General features: G+C 41.2%; 1 protein-coding gene across 4 annotated transcripts; it reads right to left on the bottom strand.

Moving 5' to 3' along the window:
- Positions 1 to 2,482: 2,482 nt before the first annotated feature.
- On the bottom strand, positions 2,483 to 15,667 carry rbb4l (retinoblastoma binding protein 4, like). Of its 4 annotated transcripts, none has more exons than XM_061237061.1 (12): positions 15,480 to 15,667; positions 12,290 to 12,434; positions 12,039 to 12,184; positions 10,932 to 11,105; positions 10,349 to 10,467; positions 9,841 to 10,001; positions 9,363 to 9,489; positions 8,295 to 8,372; positions 6,713 to 6,792; positions 6,276 to 6,333; positions 5,751 to 5,861; positions 2,483 to 3,311 (listed from the first exon to the last, which is right to left on the bottom strand). In XM_061237061.1, the coding sequence occupies exons 1-12, from the start codon at positions 15,493 to 15,495 to the stop codon at positions 3,243 to 3,245; spliced, it is 1,284 nt and encodes a 427-aa protein (XP_061093045.1). In that variant the 5' UTR covers positions 15,496 to 15,667; the 3' UTR covers positions 2,483 to 3,242. The 4 variants fall into 4 exon arrangements, with proteins under 4 accessions (XP_061093045.1, XP_061093047.1, XP_061093048.1 ...); XM_061237063.1 differs by having other exon boundaries at positions 6,713 to 6,789; XM_061237064.1 differs by having other exon boundaries at positions 10,349 to 10,464.
- Between the last annotated feature and the right edge of the window lie 457 nt (positions 15,668 to 16,124).

The following is a 16,124-nucleotide window of genomic DNA, read 5'->3' as shown; positions in this document are numbered from 1 at the left end:
TTGAACTTGCCTTCCTGCCTTCTTACCTCTGCTGGCAAACCATGAATGGGGGTTCATTTTCACCAACGATGGGAGATCAATTCACTTTCATATGAGGCATTTTGGAAATTTACTGCAATTAATTAAAAATTCTCTTAGAACATTATTGCTATTTTTTAATATGTGAATTGAGTTTCAATTCCATTTGGAGATTTGACTGAATTGAAATGGAATTGATCCCCAACCCAGATTGCCACAGTCTAGTTCGGGTTCCCACACCCCTTTCTGCGACTGTTCTCCCCTATAGCCCGTTTCAGGTTGGCGCCGTCACTGATCACTGAAATATATAATTTCCGCTTTCTGTACATGTCTTTATTCCATGTTTTGAATCGTTAGTATTAATGCATTTTTTTTTATTTTTATTTTTAGATCAATTATGATGCTGAATTTCACACTCTCAAACCGATTTATATTCATTCAATATGAAGTTCAACAAATTGTGTCTACATGTGGAATGTCGCATTATGCTTTTGTACTAGTGATGTCATTGCTGCTAACGTGACCCAGACCCTTGACCTCAGGTTTTCTGCAGAGAATCTAATGTCTGCAGAGAGGAATTAACCCCCATATCTGTGCAGGCCACCATTCCCCATATATTCTCCCATACCATTATGGAGCAGGGTCCTCTACTGTTGAAGCCACTACGGCCATTTGACTATGAAAATGAAAGCTAATCTAAGAATGTTGTGTCGACATGCATACATTTTCTTCAGTTATATGAGTAAGGAGTTTTGTCTCTCTTGCACTTCCATCACCAGCATTAGGATACCACTTGGTCATGAACAGTTTTGAAACGTATTCCTGCTCAGTGCTCATACCGTTAATTCCAATCTTCTCCATCACATCATATTTGTGTCTGCACTTTGTTGAAGTTTTGAAGTTCAGATTCCTCGTTCCTTGTGGAACATGAGTAGAGAACTTTTACACATTTACTACCTGTAACACAGAAAAGTGCATTTTCAGACACGTACAGCAGTATTATTCTAAATGGGAGGTTTGGAACCCTGTTCTTGGAGGGCTGTCTTTTTCTGGGTTTTGCTTTAGACCAATTAATCCAGCTCCTTTTGGCTAACCGTATACACCAATACAGGTTACACATATTTGATCACATAGGAAAATAATGACTTCGCATTTGTCAATCATGAAATCAATAAATTATTGGGTCAAATAATCAAATAATAACTCAGAAGTTGGAAATCCAGACATATACCCCTCCTGGACTGGCACCTATTCTTAAAAACATAGGGTATCAGCCATCTTCATCCTGATATTACTTGAGTCTTGAATGGTAGACCGTACAAAGGAGGTGAAATATTTTGTGGAGCAAAATTAGGTTGTACACAACCCTGTTCTGAACTTCTGCATTTTTATATTGTAAAAATCGGTGTACCTTGAGTACATGATTTAACTGAACAGGTGATTAAATTTGGATGGGAGGCAAAAACATTTCCACCTCCGTAATGCCAGGGCTTCATACTAAGAAAAAAATATCAAAAAATGCATGCAGATTGTCCAGCCAACCTCCTGCATTGTAATACACCATTGTGCAAGTTTCACCTAATACATGCACGAGGCAAGTTGAGCCTCAAAATTCGTGATTTTTGTTCTGATGTATCTGTTCTGATGTATCGTGATGTATACCTGTTTCCTATAGCATTTATTTTATGTGTAGGGAGATCAGCTGCTTTGCTTTTCTTTGGAGTTTTCTTTCCCCAATATTCAATTTGATATACCACTGGAACAATCCATGTCAAATACAAAATGTTATTTCTTTGTGGATGTCCTTGCTTTAAGACGGGGATGTCAAACTCAGAGGACCACTTTGTCTGCAGGTATATGTAATTTCCTTTCAATCAGCAACCAATCTAGGCTTTGAACAGGGTGTGTATTCTTCAGCCGATCAGTGACTGAAATGCACCAAAAAACAGCACTGGCCCTCCAGGACTGGATTCTGACACCCACGCCTTAATACCTCAAACCAAAGAGGATAAGGTTAGTTTCCATGGAGGACTGAAAAATGAATGTGAAAGCGCCAACAGATTGGAGGAAACATAAGCTAAATGCCCTGTCCATTACTATTGAAATTATTTTACATTTTAAATCTAAAACCTCCAGTCTTCGTTGTCATCTGGAATGAGGGCTTGACATCATGCTTATAATTCTGTAATCCCCTTAGTACTGCTTTTTCTAGGTCTTTTTATTGAAGTCCTCATCCCTGTTTTGGAGTGTTTGGCTGTTGAAAAAGCTTTGTTGTAAAGGGATGGTACTGACTTTGTGGATGTGCCCAGCCTGTGTTCCCCCACCCAGCCTCCTGAAACCCCCTTTCTTTGGCAATGCCGCAGTTTGTTTCTCAGGTTATGCAAGAAATCTACCTCTGCAGGTTGTGCATGAGACTAACTGTGAAAGAAGGAGGAAAAAAAAAAAAAAAAAATCAACTTAATGCTTTGAAGAGGAAAAAAGATTTTTATTTTTCAAAATTTGCCCATTTTTCCCTTTGATTGTAAAATGTTGAGTCCTGTCATGCTTTTCAATAAAACATTTTGTAGAATTTTTCCACATTACTCCATGTCTGTTTTTATTTAAATGCCTATACAGTATTTGCATGGCATCAATATACACTGTACTTATGACTGCCCAAGAGTTTTCTTGTGGCAAAGTGACCAAATATGTATCAATTCATCGTAAATTTAACACTATAAAAACTGTACAATTCCATTCAGTTGGTACAAAAGATTTTATTGCATTTTTATACCAGGTTGTACGTGTGTAATGTGTAATTACACTGGAGGGAGAAGGTAATTAGGCTATGTGCTCTTCTGATATGGCGGCCAAAATTAAGACAGAACTAAAATAACTGCAGCTTGTAATACCAAGGTCATTAAATAATGTTACAACTGTCTCCTGTGTTTAACAAAGTATCTTTTTTCAAAGAAAGATGGATAAATACTGTTCTTTTTGAGACCAGTTTACAGAAATGTCAATGTACATCAAAAAAAAGAAAAGAAAAAAGGGAAACAAAAAAAGGTAAAGGAGAACTTAGCCATGAGTTAGTCCAGCATTGGCCCTTTAGACAGCATTCGAGTTGCTGTATTTATTCAGGCGAAGACTGACTTCAGCAGCCACGGGGGGGCCTGTGAGGTGCAGGGCAGGTCTCCCCAAACCCCAGCAGACTCCTAAGCACTACTGAGTAGAGACTGGAGGGGTTACGAACCCTGGCCCTCCAGCTCAGAGGCCGGGGTGTCTGGCTCCTCGTCATTGTAGATATTCTCTGCCTGGAAAGGAGAACCAATATCATTTACAGTTAAGTAGGGGTGTAAATCTCTGACCAAACAATTTAATGATGATTCTTAAGGAAACTTTTGAATGCATCTTGATATCTCATTTCCATATGATTCAACTCAATCCATTTCATTACATTACATTATTGGCATTTGGCAGACGCTCTTATCCAGAGCGACGTACAGTTTATTAGACTAAACAGGAGACAATCCTCCCCTGGAGCAATACAGGGTTGAGGGCCTTGCTCAAGGGCTCAACGGCTGTGCGGATCTTATTGTGGCTACACCGGGATTAGAACCACCGACCTTGCGTGTCCCAGTCATTTACCTTAACCACTACGCTACAGGCCGCCCATTTCATTACAAAATTATTTTTAACAACAATGAATACACAAATGTAACTGGAGAAATTGATGTACTCCATTATTGGTGGAATATAGACAATTAAAACAGTATACTATACTAAGTTCTCGACTTGAGAATCAAACCTGCAACCTTTAAGTTACAAGCCCAGTTGGCTAATCATTATACTACACTATCACCTGCTTGTCGTGCATCAGTAAAATCCTCAGTAACACAGATTAGTTGTTAAACTATTTATGCTCCACATTTTTCTCACAATGGTGGGCAATCTGAAATTGTGTGCAATAGGAATCTGCTGCTAGACAGTTCACATTTGCACTCGATGTTTTCTTCCTCCATTAAAATAACCCAAAAATATTTTCACCACAAAAAAAAAAAAAGTTTTTTGATGGAAACAATCCTGTCATTGTAAATAAAGTACAAGCCACTTAAATATTCAAGTATCTGCATAACTAAACTCACTGCAAAATATTATTTTACATCCTATTTTGATAAAGGTTTATATTGCAAGCTAGCAATAGGGCAATGTTGTCCATATTCAAACCAATCAAAAGGCTTTACTCTTCACAACAGGAGTGGGTTCAAATCGGTGAGTTACTGGTAGCATAGGATAGCTCAATTTCCATTTCGTACCTGAATCTCCTATCATTTATTTAATTTGGTTTTGATTCAGCTAAACAATTCTAAGTACTTTACAGTCTATATACACTGCTCAAAAAATTAAGGGAACACTTAATCATCACAGTGTAACACAAAGTCAGTTAAACTTCAGGGATATCAATCTGTCCATTTAGGAAGCACAAGTTATCCTTCCTGACTGATTCTTCTCTAGTTGTACAGGTAGTCCAGCTCCTCCAGGATGGCACATCCATACGTGCGGTCGCAAGAAGGTTTGCTGTGTCTCTCAGCACAGTCTCAAGAGCATGGAGGAGACACCAGGAGACCGACCATCACACAAGGAGAGCTGGACAGGGCTGTAGAAGGGCATCAACCCATCTGCTCCTTTGTGCGAGAAGGAACAGGAGGAGCACTGCCAGAGCCCAACAAAATGACCGCCAGCAGGCTACAGCTGTGAGAAACAGACTCCATGAGGGTGGCATGAGAACCCAACGTCCTCTAGTGGGACCTGTGCTCACAGCCCAGCACCGTGCAGCTTGGCATTCGCGATGGACCACCAGAAATGGCAGGTCTGCCACTGGCACCCTGTTCTCTTCACAGATGAGAGCAGGTTCACACTGAGCACATGTGACAGGCGTGAAAGAGTCTGGAGACGCTGTGGTGAACATTATGCTGCCTGTAACATCATCCAGCATGACTGGTTTGGCAGTGGGTCAGTGATGGTCTGGGGAGGCGTATCCTTGGAGGGTCGCACAGACCTCCATGTCATAGCCAACAGTACCCTGACTGCCGTTAGGTACCGGGATGAAATTAGACCGATTGTCAGACCTTACGCTGGTTCAGTGGGCCCGGGGTTCCTCCTGGTGCAGGACAATGCCCGGCCTCATGTGGCCAGAGTGTGTAGGCAGTTCCTGGATGAGGAAGGCATTGATGCCATTGACCGGCCCTCATGTTCCCCTGACCTAAATCCAATTGAGCACCTATGGGATGTTATGTATCGGTGCATCCGACGCCATCAAGTACCGCCACAGACTGTCCAGGAGCTCAATGATGCCCTGATCCAGGTCTGGGAGGAGATCCCCCAGGACACCATCCTCCGACTCATCAGGAGCATGCCCAGATGTTGTCGGGAGTGCGTACAATACACACCATACACACTACTGAGTCACATTATGAGTTGCCGTGATAAAATTCACACAAGTTAGATCAGCCTGTGATTTCAATTTTTTTACTTGGATTTTCGGTGTGATTTTCAATCTAGCCCTCAATGGGTTGATGGTTCTGGTTTCCTTTGACCGTTGTTATGTCATTTTGTTCTCAACAAAGTATGCAGTGTACATCAGTAAAGATTTTCAACTTGAATAAATCATTCATTAAGATCTGATGTGTTCCCTTAATTTTGAGCAGTTTCTAATATGGTGACAGACACCAGGGGTTTTAATTGGCACTTACCATCTGCCAAACCTGCATGATGTTGTCCTCAGACACAGAGCAGATTACCCAGGGTTCATTGGGGTTCCAGGAGAAGTCTGAGATCTTTGCTGTGTGCCCACCGTGGATGAACTGTGCAAGAGTGGAAGAGGGTTCTTGATTAATATGAAAGGCAATCTTTCATGCCACACCCCCTAATCCATAACTTAATTTTATCTCATTACTACAGACTGCATGAAGAGCTCCCCACAACTGTCAGATTACACAAACTAGGATCCGATCAAAGAACCAACAGTTGATGAGCCCAGGCAATCAAACTTGCAACTTAACGACCTACAGGGTTTACATTACATTAATAATTTGGCGGACGCTTTTATCCCAAAGCAACTTAATTGATTAGGCTAAACAGGAGACAATCCCCTCAGAAGAAATGCAGGGTTAAGGGTCTTGCCTCAAGGGCCCAACAGCAGCACTGATCTTAGCGTGTCTACACCAGGACTTCCGTGTTAGTCATGTAAATTCGTTGCATGCAATGCTACAACTCACCAGCAGTTCAGGAGGTCCATCCTCAGCATCCTCAGCTGACTGCTCCTCTCCAATTTTACTAGAGAAACGGAGGCAAACATTGCCAGTCATGGGCCTATCACATTTCTGTTCATAGACACACGCTGTCTCAAGTGGTTTGTGAATCCCAAAATGTAACTGCGTAAAACAAAAAGCAGCCTGTACATTATTGGTCTGGGAGCAGTAGTTTTTGTAGCGTCAGTAGCAACGTGTTAGATTTTCAAATTGCAAACAAAATGTTTGCAGGTGGGGAGGTCTTGACTGTGCTCACACAGCCAATTCCACCCTGATCATCTCGCAGACCACTACCATTAATTAGTCATATGGCCTTCCTGGCACCCAAATGTACCGAACCCGGGTAGTCGGGATTATTCTTTTTTTTAGCACCACACAATAGGAAAAGGGACACAAATCTTCACCTTAAATCCCACACATTGAGCCTTCTGTCTGTTCCACTTGAAGCCAGGATGGTTTCATTGTGAGGGGACCATTGCACCTGCCGGAGAAATCAGTAATTCACTGTCAGTGCAATAAAGTCCAACACAAAAACATTATTAAATAATAAACATTTATAATGTTTCTGGTCATTTACAAATGCCCTCATTGAGGTTCATGATGATGTTTTATTTACATGTTTTTACACTGTATGTGAAAAAATTAAGGAATCCATCTTGAAGCAGGGCTATATTCTTACCCCGGGTAAACCAAGATGGTAAATGGTAAATGGTTGGCATTTATATAGCACCTTTATCCAAAAAGCTTTACAATTCATGCTTCTCATTCACCCATTCACACACACTCACACACCATGGCTGCCATGCAAGGCATCAACCAAGATATAGCATGTACTGCATATTCATTTTTAGTTGTGGTACTAATACTAGTAGCATTAGCGATACTAGGAGGTTTTAGTAGTGCATACTGCATCAATCTGAAAATAGGCAACTGCTTCACTAACAAGCATCACAGCATCACCTGCAGGGACAATACACAATATATTTACAAACTATACACAAGGAACAGGACACATTCATTTCTGTATTATATAATGCTGGAATTGTTTCATGAGGCTGGCATCAATATCTTGAGACAAGGGAACGATGGCAATTCATGTTACAGTAGGTGTAACATTACTGACCAGAAGCTGCATTTAAATGCATACAAAACTCATGTAATGATTTGCTCCAAGTAGTGTCAAGGTTCCAGCCATTGAAGGTGTAGATACGGAGTTTGTTGATACTTTTATGCATCTTGGTATCTGGCTGGACAAAAGCTTTCACATAAAACCACATTTAATTAATTACTAAGAAACTTTAGATGACACTGGGCTTTTTCTAACAGGTTGACGGCATGCTTTTCTATGTCTTGAAGCTGGTAGAAGATTTAGTCCTGCCTCAAGATTATGGTTATACAATTTGCCACTTTTACTTCTCCATCAACTTTGTCCAAACTCGTCCCCTTTTATCACACTGCCCTTATATCATTTGGTAAACTGGACATTCCTTGGTAGGGTGCAGCATGTTAATCCAGAGGGCCATTCTTGGAAAGGTACCTACATATACAAGTTCAAAGTTTTTATTCATACAAAGTACATATAACTCGAGCTAAAAAAGGGCTGCATTTCAAGGTATCTAAAGTGCAGACAGAAGTTGGCAAGAGGAGTGTTTTATTATGGCCCCAGGTCTTGGAATGAGTTGCAAGATAATCTCAAATTTGACACACTTAACTCCTTGGCAAAGATCTCAGAGAAATACTACCCATTAAATGTAGCAGTTTTAACACTTAATCAGTTACATCATGCTGCTTATGTACACATCACCATTATTCTGGTTGTGTATGCATCTTTGTCTGATCCCGAATAGTTAATAGAATTTTAAATATATTGTTTTGCCCTGTAATATCATTTTAAGCCAAGCTGCCCTCTTGGCCAGGTCTCCTTTTAAGAGAGAGAATGTGTGTGAAATGGGAAAATAAAGGTGAAATAAAAAATAAAACATATACTTGGAAGATCTCGTCCTTGTGCGATTCAAAGGAGTGGAGCTTCAGCTTCAGGTTTCGCAGATCCCAAAGAGCCACCGTCTGAGGAGAGAGGCTGTACTCAAGAGCTGAACAACACCAGGAAATATCGTACGAGAGCACAGACGCACACACCACAGAGACTTTGGAGTAAGATGCACAGTTTAAATCAGGGGTGCACAACAAGGGCCGATCCGTTTCAGGATTTTGTTTCCTGACAGTCTTCTTTAACTGACTTAATCATATCTTATCTGACATGCTTATGAGTACTGGCTACAACTGCAGGCCGCAAGTGTAACCTAATGATTTTACTGTGCTCAAGTACAGGCTTGAACCAGTATAAATCCGTCAAAGCAAATTAAAAACAAGGCAATCGTTTGGAACAAAAACCAGTGTGCAGAACGGCCCTTGAGAACTGGAGTTGGGCAGCCGTGCTTTAAATGTTATATGAGGGAACAAGAACAAACACTTGCGCTCCAAAGAAACCGTGAACATTTTAGTCACCATATGTTGATATTTCTTTCTTTGGAGGGAGAAAATTGGAGCTTTTCTCTTTGGAGTGTAAGAAAATGGGGTTTTATTCTTTATTGCACAACACTAACGGTTCATCTGCACAACCGTCTAAGGGCAATAATTAGTTTAGTTTACACAAGTAGATTACTACGGTTTCCAACAATACCTACATGCCCTGTACTATACTATTACTGTACAACCACAGCTTAGTTGGTGTGGAATGGGGCTACAACACGGCCGTGGCCATGTTGTGTGCAGTGTGGCTACAACACAGCCGTGGCTATGTGCAGTGTGGTTGTGTGCAGTGTGGCTACAGCACAGACGTGGTTGAGTGTAGTGTGGCTACAACAGACGTGGTTGAGTGCAGTGTGGCTACAACAGACGTGGTTGAGTGCAGTGTGGCTACAACACAGCCGTGGTTGAGTACAGTGTGGCTACAACACAGCCGTGGTTGTGTGTAGTGTAGCTATAACACAGCTTTGGTTGACTGAGGAATATGGATTTCTTGTGTGGTGCTGAGAGGAAGCAGTAAGCAAGCACCTTGTCTGCAGAGCCAGTGGCGAGGATGAACTCGCTGTAGGGGTTGAAGGACAGGCAGTTGACCTCAGCGGTGTGAGCATCCACCGAGTGACTAGGCTTGGAGGTGTTGTTAGAGCGAGTGTCCCAGCTGTGTAACACACAGTTTAAACCGATGCCATTACCATTCTCGATATTGAGAACATTAAGTGGATAAAGACAATTATTTATCAATACTGGGGCTAAACATAGGCTCCATTCTTTCATTAAAACATCAGGGAAGTCTCAAGAACTTCCCAGCATCAATATCCATACCCGTCGGTTTTCAAACAATTAAACCGACTAAATTATTAGGTTAAATAAAAACAGTGCCTTCCCCAGCATGTGGGTGTATTAATGCAAACGTATTGTTTTTGAATATAGTAGTCCTACCACAAGGGTGAGGGTTGGAAAAGAAGTAACTATAAACCACTAAACCAAGCAAATGTTTTGGGGTGCTCACATCATCAGCTTCTGGTCGTCAGCCACGGAACCAAAGAGCGACTCGTGGAGCAAGTGCCATGACACGTCCTCCACCACGGCCGTGTGCCCGGTGAAGATGGTCTTCGCATCAACGATCTTGCCCTCCTTCGGTCCTCCGCTAATGTCCCACAAACAGATCGTCTAGCCAAAAAAACAAAAATGGCACCTTAGGCTACAGTAAACCTTTATCATACCTAGTGTTGTCAGCCAGGAAGCAATTGGCACTAGCCTAATGCTCAAGCTTAATTTGTTTAAAAATAATGTTGCCATGTTTGCACATACATGTATATGAAAGGTTTGTTTCCATATGCATGCATGTGACAAGTACATACAAAAAAGTGTTTGTGGGCCTTATGCATATGTAAATGCATTTGTGTTGTGTGCATCTGTGTGTGGATCTGTGTGTGCATGTGTATGTGTATGTGTGGATTCGTGTGTGGGTGGGTGGGTGTGTGCATCTGCGTAAGATGGCTCCTGCAGACACTCACGTGGTCGTCAGAGGCACTGAGGAGGTTCCCGCTCAGGTTAGGGTTCCAGGACAGGCCGTAGCCCTCCTTCTGGTGACCCCGCAGCCTAAGATCTGGGCTGCAGTCTCCGCTAGGATCTACTGGGGGCAGGAGAGACAGACAGAAACTTTACCACACCACGCTCAACAACAACGCCATAAACACAACACACAACAGGGCACTGCAAGATGGCCGAGGATGGACACCAAGGCATTTCATTAACAGTTTCAACCAAAACTCCCGGGAGCAGACTTAGGCCCGAAACATACCCTATGCAAGCACGCAAAAGCAGTTGCTTCCAGCTACGCAAATTCAACTTCAAGTGTCATTGCATTCTAAGATGCGATGAAGAAATTTAACACAATGCAAGCACAAGCTGCAGTATCAAATATTATATAACATTTAGCGCTTTCTTTCCCAACTATCCTGGACCACCACTGGGACACAAGTATGCACGTCGAGTACGCACAACCGGACCATGCGTTTGCAATGTGTGGGCCTGGCATTATCATCTGCGTTCACAAGCAGGATGTGTTTCGGGCCTTTGACAGAAAGTTGCACTAGCCTGGTTTTGAGGGGTGCTTGGTGTAGTCGAACACCAGCACATCGGAGGTGGGGGTCTTGGTGGCGATGATGCAGGGGTTCTGGGGCATGTAGCGGGCCCGGTTCACCTCCCCCTCGTGGTTGATCTTGATCTCGATTTCGATCTTTCCACTCACGGAGCCAAATCCCCCAAATTCTAACAGAGACCACAGTAAGAAACCCTGCAGCCAGTATTTTACACTTTGCGCATATTTTAATGAACATGCGATAAAAAAAATAGAAAAGAGAAACCGCTTTGATTCATTGTAAATTTAACAGTGGGACAGGTTGCATTACATACATTTACATTTACCAGATACTCTTTTCCAGTGACTTGCATGAAGAGCAGAGAGCAATGTCAATAATAGGTCATTAGTTGCAACCAACATTATTAGTCGGCAGATAAACCAACTACATAATGTTAAGTGCCATCATAGCGGCAAGAGGGCATATAGCATATAGTGCTGTAAGTAGCAAACGAGAGCATAATATTATGTTGCATAGGTCGGCTAGTAAGCCCATACATGTCCAGTTCATGTCTTGTCGAGTCAAGATTGAGTTGATTCATCCTCACCCATTACATGCAACTACTACTTAATTCTCAGCTGATATGTGACTACAAGCCATCCACTCACTAGAGTTAATCTTTTTTTCCACCATTACAAATCACTTCACTTTCAGAACAGAACTTGATTTGATGAAGCAGAATGAATTAATCAAAGTAAATACCATTAAGTAAATACTTAACCAAGGATTTTTTTCCACTGAATTATGACTGCCTCCATTCACGAGTCTTCCCTCCCCCATCCCTGCCCGTGATTCTGAATGCCTTCCCAACAAACAGCCAGTCTCACCACTTCTAAGACACGGATGTGCTTACCTGCTGATAGGTGGGGAAAAACATTTCAGCATTAAACTGACATCAAATATCAAGTTTACACCTAAAAAAACTGGTTCATGTATTTGGGCAACAAATGCAACGTACACATAGTTGGGTTAATAAGATCTGATGCGTTACATCACAAAAGGACAAATTGATTCACGGCAGAGTAAAGATGAGATAACTATTCAAACATCCCACGCCACTCACCTCCTTTCTCGCTGTCGTAGTGGGAGGCGTCAAACTGAGCATCATCGTTAGGGATCTGGACGCTCGCGATGACCAGGTGGTTCTGCTCGTCTGATGTGTGGGTGCCCAAAACTAGTCGGTGGATGGCGTAGTCCTTTCCCTCCGGCCTGCACAGTGGCAGAAGAGGCGTAGACATCGTCAGTGGAATATATTCCTAACACTAAGCGGAAGCGGTAAGCACAATTGGACACGTGTATTTGATAATACCGTACCGGCTGACGTCAGGAAGCCACTGCACGGTGAGGCTCGGCCATTCCAGCGCGTGTGTCATTACTAGGTCGTATAGAAAAGGCGTGTTCTTCTTCCATATTTTGTATTCCTCGTTTATAACCCGCTCCTCCACGGCATCATCGTACACTGGAAGAGGGAGAGAAACAATCAAAGTTAAAGTGAGCTAGCTACCGACCATCGCAAACCACTTGATTGCGTGCGCAATCTTCTGTGATCATTCATGGGGTAACCCTGGTGCTAAACCGTCTGGAATATGCGGCCGAAGGAAACGCTCGATTTTTATCAAAAACATCAAACCGTATTGATTTGATAAGTATCTTTATCGTTCATCACCATTCCGTTTCCCATTTATCGTTCAATGTGTTCACTCATATGAGCATTTATCGTTTAACATGATTTTTTTATTCTTTATTATTATTTTGCCCACGGCCATGTTGGAGATTCATATGCTGTAAGGCACAGGGCACAGGGCTTAGAAATAAGCCGCAGTCTCTGTGCTCTTCTAAGGTGCGTCTGGCTGAGAGTGACAAGAACATAAATGGCTAATATGCCACTGAGATATGGCATAAAATATGGGTGATTCTTTGTTAACACATCAGGTGATAGGATCATTTTGTTCCCGGAAGTGCAATTTATACTAGGATGCTGAATAAAAACTTACAATCTCTATTGTGAAGCGATGTAAGACAGTTACGTGGTGTTACCATGAAGGGTGGTAACACCAAAGACAACTGCACAGAAATAGAATTTCTTCAAAGGGAAAATACAGCCATTTTAGCTATAAGCAATAAGAGACATGTGGAAACATAAGATATCCACCATTCATTATTGTTTTACATCCAAAAGCTATCCTTCATGTGATAAATGAGTAACACCATAGACAAAAACAAATTGGGACACGGGCAATTCCAGCATTATGTATGTGACATTTGGACAGAGAATGATCAACAAATCCCTCAGAAAAATTACTCCTCTTACATAAAACATGTTAATGCATATTATCATAGCACCCACTTGGGTGAGGGGCCAACAAAAATTATTTTACAAATATTAAGCCAGAGAAAATGTGACAAATAACTTGTGTTATGAACGTGACAAAAAAAAAAGACACGTATTTTGGGGAGACTATAAACTTCCTAAAAACTTTACTAATTTTAAAGTCTAATGCAGAAAGTTCGATATTCATGTAATGGAGGCTTGGCTGAGTATAAAAATAGCAATTTATAAAATATTTATTTGCTCGTCTTGATTTTTATGAGGAAATACCAGCGTATCATAAATATTTAAGATATTTTAAAAATGTCTCATGTAAGAGGAGTAATTTTTCTGAGGGATTTTGTTAGTCATTTTGTGTCCTAATGTCACATCCATAAGGCACTAGCTTTATTTATTTTCCATTTATCATCACGATTCATGGCCATGAACAATGGACACAAGACAGATTTTGCATAATAATATCATCAAAATAATAGGCTATGACACTGAAGATGGATAGCTATAGATATAGGCTGGATACACATTGTGGTAGGCCTGTGCTTTGGAGTAGCCTAGGTGATATTAATAAAAATCACAAAAATGGGGGGACATTCCATGGGCGTGGCCTATGGTTGTACAATTGCAGGTGTACATTAAACGATCCCAACAGTGAACACGTTGAACGATAAATGGCAAACGAAAGTTGTGATGGACGATAAAGATACTTATCAAATCAAGCCAGTTTTATCAAATACATTTTAAGAGCAAATGTATCTGTTTAATTATACTTTTAACAACTCTCTTTTTATAATTTATAATTTAATGTTTCTGAGTTCATAGTAACCTACTATTCAGCAGGTCAGTACCACTGTGACAGTTCAGTGGTCAGTACCGTTCCTTTGAAAATTCTACCCCCGTTCACACAATCTTAATTGTGATAGGCTGCCTCGTACATCTGGCCTATGACATCCTCAGAGGACAACCAGCCAGATTTTCTTTAATTTCCATAAGAATACCAGCCTTTCCGCCGACGGTCGCGCACGAACATACGAACGAATCATTTGTAGTGATGCACCAGAACACTCAGTTCACATTAAAGATTCGTTTAGCTAAAAAGATTCGTTCGTTCACCGACTGCGCAACACTAGCAGTCATTTGATGCCGCCACACATTACATGAGCCAAATTTCGCGTTTAACAGTGTCTTCTTGCCTTAGCTACTATACTGCGACACTATGGTGAAATACTTTCTTTATGGAGTGATCAATTTATAAGCTGCGATCCACACTAAAGTTTCTTCTTCCGGAGTCCATTTCAATATTTTTCAACATCGCAGCTGCTTATGAACATTCAGAGTTTTAATTCATGAGCACTTCAACTCGCTTTGTGATCCGTACATTTCACCTAACTTAGCTAACATTATATAGGATCGACACCTAGGCAGTTTTGATTCGCCTCAACTAAATAAAAAAAGACGAAGAAAAGGGTACTTTTCTGCAACGGGTCTTTACGACCCCTACCTCCCTATGTTTTAGTTTGAACATGATGAGGTGAGCCACGTTGAGGACAGGCCAAACCAGAAACACGAAGCTCACTGGACAACTCCAGTTACTTGCATGCTGCAAAAACACGATGTATTAGTCAACTTAGTGACATGGTATGCAGCACTGCTAGCTAGCTGTCAGAACGTTACATCAAAATGGCTGATGGTACCGAAACATTTTGTGTAGAATGCACGAGACGCACACAATAGCTAGCTGCTAGCTAACATTACCGAATATATACATATGATAGCTAGGTAGCTCGCATTAACTAGCTGAAAGACTGCCCAACATTACCAGCGTTCTGCAAAAGCCATAAATTAATCTAGCAAGCGATAGAAACTAAGTTACTATTAATTAGCTAGCAGCTTGTTCGCTTATATCGCGTCGACAATAAAATTTCAGAATTACACGGTCTTCACATTAATTCACAAAAAAACATTGCTGGCTAGCTAGCTATGTGAATAATCAAGCTAAAGAGCTATTCATTACAAAGTAACATGCTGCTACCTGGACGGCACTTAACGGCCAACATAATCATTTTTGTATTGTTAATGTTCAGATTTTTCATGCTAGCCTGGCAAGCATTAGCTAGCAAGAGTGCTTGAAAAGAAGAACAACGCCGGCTGAACGCAGAAAAGGCGTGCTCATTGTACCTTCTTTGTCCGCCATTTCTTGGTGTGTGCAGGAGACGAATGAAGTAGCGAATCAACAACTGAACCTACGGTCCGGACGGAAAATAATTCCGTCTTCGATTTCAATTCGTCTTGGAGTATGTTTTAGTTTGACCACCCGTTTCAGCCCGCTGTTTTTCAATCGGTGCTTCCGATTGAACTCACGGAGCATGCGCAAGAGTGCTTGGACGACCAAGATAAATAATTTTGTGCTCATGCGCACTTCCAGATCTTAGTCTGCTGCTTTACTGCATGTTAGCAAAAATGCATCTTTAGTAAATAATATGAGGTGAGCATAACGTCAAGATGAGCCTAATTTATATTCGAATAAAAAAATACTTCGGATATGATTAATATATAGGTGTGATGTCAGAATTATTCCAGGGGAGAGTGAAGTTTCGTTTTGCGAACTTTTGAAGTTTTTGTTTACTTGATAATGTCAATGGCATCTCATCACTGTTTGCTTTTTCCAACCAATTTGTGGATTCAATTTCATTATTATAGGCAGACATTTTTTGATATTCTAGTACAATGTAAGGGTTGCTTTTTAGCTATTTTATCTGGCCTTTTAATTTTCTAATGGTGTAAATTAAGAAATTATCAGAAATATAAGTTTTTATTACACCA

The sequence above is a fragment of the Conger conger genome, chromosome 3 (assembly GCF_963514075.1).
Source record: "Conger conger chromosome 3, fConCon1.1, whole genome shotgun sequence".
In the NCBI taxonomy this organism is placed as follows: Eukaryota; Metazoa; Chordata; class Actinopteri; order Anguilliformes; family Congridae; genus Conger; species Conger conger.
Note: the sequence above shows the minus strand (reverse complement) of the source record. Positions and strands in the feature narration are given on the sequence as shown.